The sequence below is a fragment of the Mus caroli genome, unplaced genomic scaffold, assembly GCF_978045245.1.
Source record: "Mus caroli unplaced genomic scaffold, Mus_caroli_1 scaffold_6, whole genome shotgun sequence".
Classification (NCBI taxonomy): domain Eukaryota; kingdom Metazoa; phylum Chordata; class Mammalia; order Rodentia; family Muridae; genus Mus; species Mus caroli.
Window position 1 is genome coordinate 32,786,195 of NW_028227261.1, and position 7,993 is coordinate 32,794,187.

The window sequence follows — 7,993 nt, forward strand, 5'->3', positions numbered from 1 at the left end:
GGGACCAGAGAGAGGGCTTAGGAGTTAAAAGCACTTGCTGCTTTAGCAAAGGACCCAAGTTCAGTTCCCAGCACCCACATGGCAGCTTATAGTCATCTGTAACCCTAGTTCCAGGGATCCAATCACCTCTTCTGGCCTGAGATTACAGGTGTATGTTACTGCACCTGGCTAAAGTGTGAGTGCCAAGGACACTCAGGTCCTTGTGCCTATTCACTTTACTGTGCCTGGCACTTTACTGAAAGCCATCTCCCCCGGCCCCACACCCCAAATACAAATGGTTAAGTAAAAACTCAAGATTCTACCCAATCTGGGCTAAGCTGCCCTCACAGGTGGGACCTTATCATCCCATCCTAGGAACTCTACACAGCTGTTGCTCTGAATTGTATTAAGGTGCAGGCTCTGGGAGTAAATGTAACACGCATGGTGTCAGCACACCATGGCAAACTCTTCAAGTGGTCCCCATGCAGTCAGCGCCTCTCTTCTCCCTCCGTGCTTTTGACCTCACCTGTACTCATTCTGTTACTTTATAATACAAATCTGAATCAGAATCAGATTCTTTATAATCCCTAGACCACCAGCATTAGCATTGCCTGAGGCCTCATCAGAAACAGACCCATACCAACAAGATGAGTGTATTGTTTTGTTTTTCCCAGACAGGGTTTCTCTGTGTAGCCCTGGCTGTCCTAGAACTCACTTTGTAGACCAGGCTGGCCTCGAACTCGGAAATCTGCCTGTCTCTGCCTCCCAAGTGCTGGGATCAAAGGCGTGCGCTACCACCGCCCAGCTGAGTGTAAAAGGTCATTATCCCCCCAGGACCAAGTTCTCAGCACAAAGGAGGGCAGCGAATAAGAGGCAAAGACAGGAGACAGAGGACAAGGAAGAGGGGAAGGGCAGAGAACAAGGGAATGGGGAAGGGATATTTGTCCCAGAGGATAGACAACTGCTTCTGGATAAAGAGGAGACAGATGTGGCCCACAGGAAAATGGCAGTTTATAAAGGCCAAGGGGAAATACTGGGTTAGGTGTTTAATTTTAATTGGACGGGTTAATTAGGTGAGCCAAAGGAGGCTTTTGATTGCTGGACTTCAATACTTTGATAGCTTGACCCTGGTGGTCAGCCTCAGGAGGAGGAAGTGGCCAAATTAGGGAATAGACCTTGGAGGCCAGCATCAGGATGCCCTCTACTGGCCTTAGTTAGCACCAGGCACACAAATGGTTTACAGACATATGCAGGCAAAACACTCATACACATTAAAAAAAAAAAAAATCCTGTCGAACTATAATACTTCCAGTGGTTTTCTTTCATTTCTATACCCAGGGCTCAGCATAAGACTCAATACTAACAGTGGGCATAGTGGCACACATCTCTAACTCTGGCATTTGAGAGGCTGAGGAAGATCATTAGGTGTTGTGGCAATCCCAGAACTGGGGAGGTGGAGGGAGAGGATTCCCTAGCTCACTAGCCAGCCAGGATAGTTTAACTGGTAAGTTCAAAGCCAATGAGAGACTCTGCCTCAAAGGGAGGGGGGGGATGGCACTCCTAAGGATGACATCTAAAGTCATCCTCTGGTTACCACACACATACATGCACATATGCTCACATACACTAGCATGCATGCATATATACAAACATGCATAAAGAGCAAAAAAAAGTGATATATTTACCAAATGTCATATAGTCTACATAGTACAGTTTTATTGACTTATTTACAGATGTCCAACTATCCACAAATTTAGAAACAATGAGTTTGTATCAATGTCTTTTGTTTTGAAATTTGTGAAGAACAGTAAAGGGATACAGATCAAAATATTAGGGTGGGTTTTACATTATACTTTTCTGTATTTAATTTTTTTTCTTTAATTAAAAACAAAAAATATAGTAAGAAAACAAAGTCACTTTCTTTTTAAAAGTCTCCATCCTTAGCTGGGTGGTGGTGGTGGCACATGCCTTTGATCCTTGTACTCAGGAGGCAGAGACAGGTGGATCTTTGAGATCAGCCTGGTTTAGAGTGAGTTTCAGGACAGCCAGGGCTACACAGAGAAACCCAGTCTTGTAAAATCAAAAGCTAAAATAAACCCATTCTCTGCACTACGCCCTGTACACGGCAGCCCTGACTTGTAGAGCACATGGGAAGCTGAGACCCCCGAGCAGTGGCCGCGGCACAGAGGCAAGGGTCGGCACCACTCCAGGCTGCCTCTCAGTCTCTTTCCCAGCACTGCATGTGATAGCTAATCTTCGCTGTCAACTTGACATCTGGAATCAACTAAGACTCAAGCAACTAGGCAGGCCTGTGAGGGGTTTTCTCGATTGGATCATTTGAGGTGGGAAGACCCACCCCAAATCTGGGCCACACCCTGTGGTGGGAGTCCACATATCATCATATGGAAGAAGAATGCTTTTGCTTTAGGTACGCCGGCCCTCACTCTTGCTGCCCTCAGTACTCTCTCTTTATATTCATTCATATTATCATTAGTCCTGTTCTTTTAGAGAACCCTAAAGCATGATAAAACCTATTGGCAGATATTAGGCTTATAATTTGAAGTTAGAATCCATTACTACAGGAGAGTCAGTGGCAGGAACCTGAAGCAGCTGCTCACGGCATACTCACCATCGAAGGTGAATGCCAGCTAAGTGCTCAGCCCATGACATGCTGCCACTCACATTCAGGATGGGTCTTCTCACCTCACTTAAGAAAATCTTGCATGTCTGCAAGCCAACCAAATCTAGAACATTCCTCACTGAGACTCCCTTCCGAGGTGGCTTTGCATGTCAAGTGGACCATAAAAACCAACCATCACAGCCGACATTCCCTTCCCTGGCCGGTTACCCCAAACTCAGAAGACCATGGCCAATGCGAGGTCCCTTTACCTCTGTGTCTTCCTTTTTGAGACAAGTCTCAGTTTGTGGCCTTGGTTGACCTGGAGCTATAGAGACGAAGGTGATCTCAAAATCAGAGACCCACCTGCCCACAGACACCTCAGTGGCTTTTAACAGCAACAGGGGACCTCCCTCAAGAACAAGGCATTCAGAACAGCTCACGCTGCACCATCGCCCCCTGGTGGCTGACTTTGGAAATGGAAACTGGCTTCATAATGAGCTTCGGTGAAGAAAAACGTTCCCTTTTCTTGTCCTTTCCTTTTTGGGGTTTTGCAGGTGATTGACTTTGTCCTCTGACTTTCACACACACACACACACACACACACACACACACACACACACACACACACACACACTGCTCCCGCCCTGGACTCCCAGACCCACTCCTATCTTTAAGCCATTAAGGACTCAGATACTGACACAGAATCAGGACCTGAGCCAACCAGAGACTAATGGTTCAGATGACATAGGCAGCGGTGGCCACACAACCTTGCATTCCGCCCTTTCCTGCCTTGGTGGACACTGTTTACTAGCACTGCCTTTCCTGTCTCCTCCGCCTCTATCCGCTTCTCAGAGTCATAGGTGCAGCTGCCATGGACCCTTGGCCATGGCCTAGCATGGAGAAGTCCTAGGCACTGCTATTTCAGTGAGTCAGGTAGCCATGCTGACCCTCACTTAGAAATAGCCTAGTGTAGCAATGGCAGCCCTCAGCTGCGGTGCTCCAGATCTCCAGACGCCGCACAGCCTCCTGGCTCCTCCAGGAAGAAGGAGACACTCACCAGGACATCTAGAACAGGAAGCAAGGGACAAAACATCAGGTTTATCAAGGCCCAAGAGTACAGTGGGGGTGTGTCTAACGTCTCCAGAGAGGCCGCACAGGACTGACGGACACCAGTACCTGACACAAGAGTTTGGCACTCATCTTCTGAAATTTGGTCCCAGGCCTTGGGCAGTGCTTGGATGCTGGCCAAGTCTCCCCAGTGGATGGAGGAGAGGAGGTACTTTCTCTTCAGGTACCTTCCCAGAAGTTAAGGACTGCTCAGAAGAAAAAGGAACTTACAAGATGGCTGTGTCACTACGTCATATGCTCTTGTGGGACTACTGTTGAATGTGGTCCATCTCAGTAACATGATTAGAAATCAAGGCAGGAGAGTGGGGCCAACTAGTGCCTCCAGCGCCTAGCCTATGGCAGTGCTTAGCGATATCAGGGTTAGCAGCGCCACTAGCACACCTAGTACCACTATTGCAGTTATAATAGGAAACAGAGGGACAGGAGGAAGATCGTCCCTACATATCCAGATTGGGTGACAATCTCCTTTGTCAACTTGTCTGGATTTAGAATTGCCATGGAAACATGATACAGGTTGTGTCTGTGATGGCGTCTCTAGAAAGGTTTAACTGAAGTGGGAAGACTCCTCTGAATGTGGACAGTGTCAATCCACAGGCTGGGGTCCCAGAATGAACAGAAAGTGAACAGAACGCCAGCAGTCAGCAGTCCCTGCGTCCTGATGCAGGTGCAATGTGACCAGTGGCTTACGCTCCTGTCTCTGTGCGCTTCCCTCCGTGATGGACAAATCCCTCAGCTATGACCTGAAACAAATCTGTCTGTCCTGCTTCGTGTTCGATACGTGATCACAACATGAAAATCAGTCACGCAGTGGGCAGTGCTGGTCCATGTTCAGCTTTAAACTGGAATTTGGAGTTCACTAAGTGAGCCAGCTGGAAACTGAGCACAGGAAACTGAGACTCAAGACCAGGAGCAAAACCAGGGTCAGATGACAGCCACAGGCACGAATGGAGAAAAGGCCAGGACTGCAGCTAATTTCCTGCTCTCAGGCTCGCTTCCCACCATGCCAACTGTTCTTCAGAACACAGCACTGTTAAGCATAGACCTTGACCACGTGGTTCTGCTTAAAGCTTCTGAGAACTCTATTTCAGAGTAACAGCCAAAACCTTCAAGATCCTTCTCAGAAACCAAGGCCCTCCGTCACTCTCCTCCCGCCCTGCCCTGCCCTGCCCTGCCCCCACTGGCCTTATGGCAGCTCCTACACGTACCAGACAAGCTCACACCATGTAGCCTCTGCCTGGACCACTCTTCTTCCAAACACCCACATGGCTCATTCCTTCCCTCTTGCAAACTTTGCTCAAATGCTGTGAGCATCATTGTCTCAGGATGTCACTGCCTCATGGGTCCCTGCACTGACCACACTATAAAATCACAGCCCCACCTTATTTAGCACTCACCACATCTGACACTATGCATCCCCCTTTTTATGCCTGCTCCCAGCACTTAGAGTAGTGCCTGGCAGATAAACTATAAGAAATGACTAGTCAAAAAAAAAAAAAAAAGACAAATGCAAGAAGAATCTAAGTCTGAGCACTAGAGAACTGCAACAAATTATACAGCCTGCTGACCCTGTGAAGTCTGAACCTGCTGCAGCCTCTAGGGGCGGCTCTGGGCAGTCAGTTAGTCAGGAAGCACTCGAAGGATATGAGCTTCCATAATGTCTGTCGATGTCCTGCAGCCACTCCAACATGTCAGCCACAGAGGGGCTCACGACTGAGGGGCGCAGGACGGTATCAATGTCTAGCACAGCCGCATGCTGCTCGTAGGCCTGAAATACCTGCTCCACATGGCTACTGATGGTGTTACGGACCTTGAGGAGGGTGGCTCTGTGGGAAAAGTAGGGTGTTAGGTGGTATCCTAAAAAAAGATAGGATATCAAACCTTCTCAAACCACTACTGTCCTTTTAAGTTTTGTTTCAGAGGGGACTCAAACCCTTAGACGTGTTAGGGAAGTGGTCTACCACTGAGCTGTACCCTTGTTAATTTAGTATGCGGGAAGGGCATGCACATGACAGAGTATGCTTGGAGATCAGAGGGCTACTTTGTGGTATCCACTCTGTCCTTCCACCTTTCCATGGGCCTGTGGATTGAACCCAGGTCATCAGGCTTGCACGGCAAGTGCTTCTACCCAAGGAGCCATCTTAACTGCCCTTGTCTAGCCAGTTCTTCAATGGTAATGTGGGCCAGCGAATGAATTGTCACTGGAAAGATGTGTGTCAAGTGCCTTTAGCAGTGTCTACATAGTATTCTAATGCTGACTCTAAGGAACCCATCACTAAAACAAAGGCTGCAACTTCCCAATGGACACGGGATCCTCTAGGCCAGAACTCTAGCTCTAAATATCCTACTGTGGCTTAAGGTGTAAATCGGGAAACAACCCCAAACCCTCAAGTCTGTAAGACCTGCTTATAGACTGTGACTAACATTAAGAACAAGCAGAAGCCGGGCGTGGTGGCGCACACCTTTAATCCCAGCACTCGGGAGGCAGAGGCAAGCGGATTTCTGAGTTCAAAGCCAGCCTGGTCTACAGAGTTCCAGGACAGCCAGGGCTGCACAGAGAAACCCTGTCTCGAAAAAAAAAAAAAAAAAAAAAAAAGCAAAAACAAAAACAAAAAAGGAGCAAGCAGAAAAGAGAGTATCTGTGTAACACCTGTGTTGTTACTGTTTCCTTTCGTAACACCTGTGTTGTTACTGTTTCCTTTCGCCGGCTACTTAGTTACACATGTATCCACTTGTGTGTAGAACCAGGTGGTGGTGAGAAGCCCCAGCTTAAGTGGCAGGCCTGCTTCAGATTCCTGTCTCTATTTCTCACTGGCTCTGTGATCAGGACAATCAGTTTGATTTACCCCTTTCTTGCTTCCAAATGCATAGACAGGTATAAGGCAGAGGTGTACAAGGTCCCGGACACACAGTCCTTATTCCCGGCTCTCCCTGAACTGCAGTACACCAAGGACGATGACAAAAGAGGCCTGCACTCCTCGCCACCCTCTTCTTCCCTGTTTTTGTAATTTCTTCCATTTATTTAGTTGGTTTGGGGTTATTTTTATTTATTTGTTTACTTTCTTATTTATTTTGACACTGGGTTTATCTGTGTAGCCCTGGTTGCCTTGGAACTCTCTATGTAGACCAGACTGGCCTTGAACTCAGAGATCTGCTTGTATCTACCTCCTTAGTGCTGAGATTAAACAAACACCTGGCCTGATTTGGATTGTTTTGTTTTGTTTTGTTTAAAGACATGCATGGTCTTACAATGTAGTCCAGGCTGTCCTCCAACCCACAGACATTCAATTTAGCTCCAGCATGATTACTCCTGACTTGCTTTTGTCGATTTCTGTAGGACCCCCTGACTGAGGCTGGGATGCCATGCGGCATTAAGATCCGTCCATCAACAAAGGGGGACACCAGAGCCTCTTACAGCCTCTCAGCTAGCTTGTCCAGGACAACGTCACCAGCCTCCAGCTGCTTGCGCCTCAGCCGCTCCTGTAAGTCTGGAAAGGGACGCAGGGCTGGCACATCCTCAAAGCGCAGACTCTGTGCAGCTTGCAGCTGCTCAGCCAGGTTACTGAGAGAGGATAGGAGGGGCGAGCAGTCCTGCAGGGTGCTCTGCCACAGGGCCTGCTGTTCCTCCACCACAGGGAAGCACTTCCTCAGGGCCTCCTGCACAACCAGCAGAGGCTGGACAAGAGCCATTGTCTGGGAAGAAATAAACAAAACAAAAGGGAGTCAAGGTACCAGAAGGGGAGGGCCTGCATCAAGGCGGCGTTATTTCCGACCTCAGGAGAAGACCAGCTGTCGGTCTTCAAATAGTCCCAAGGCAATAATGAAAGGTAGGGAGACTTTGGGGGACACGAAAAAGAACTCCTAGTCCTGGAAGTGGGCTGACACCTTCAGCCAACAATGAAGGAAGAATTCCAGCAAGTACACTTACCAACTGCGAACAGCCTTTCTTCCTTCCCGCTGTAAATCTTCCATGTTCTAGAAATCTCACCAGGAATCCCATTTACAGAGAAAGCACACACACGACCCCATTTACAACTGTAGGATATAATACCATCAAAGAATCTTGAACGCAACCTCACTTACTTCTCTTATCAAACAACTCCTTGTTTGAAGGGAGTCACAAGGGTTTTTAGAAATCCTTTTGAGATGTAACCTGAAAGCAACCAAAATAAGTAATTGTGGCTAATGTAACATGACTTTAATTCCAGCACTCTGGAAGCAGAAACAGGTTTTGGGTTTGAGGCCAGCCTGGTCTCAAGAAACTGGGGG

The 7,993-nt window shown here is 47.9% G+C and overlaps 1 protein-coding gene across 1 annotated transcript; it reads right to left on the minus strand.

Annotated features, from left to right (window-relative positions):
• Nucleotides 1–1,675: 1,675 nt before the first annotated feature.
• Nucleotides 1,676–7,800, minus strand: Airim (AFG2 interacting ribosome maturation factor). The gene is made up of 5 exons (XM_029476812.2): nucleotides 7,653–7,800; nucleotides 7,140–7,417; nucleotides 5,371–5,550; nucleotides 3,776–3,894; nucleotides 1,676–3,664 (listed from the first exon to the last, which is right to left on the minus strand). Exons 1-5 carry the CDS (start codon nucleotides 7,722–7,724, stop codon nucleotides 3,585–3,587), a joined length of 729 nt encoding a protein of 242 aa, XP_029332672.1. The 5' UTR covers nucleotides 7,725–7,800; the 3' UTR covers nucleotides 1,676–3,584.
• Nucleotides 7,801–7,993: the final 193 nt, after the last annotated feature.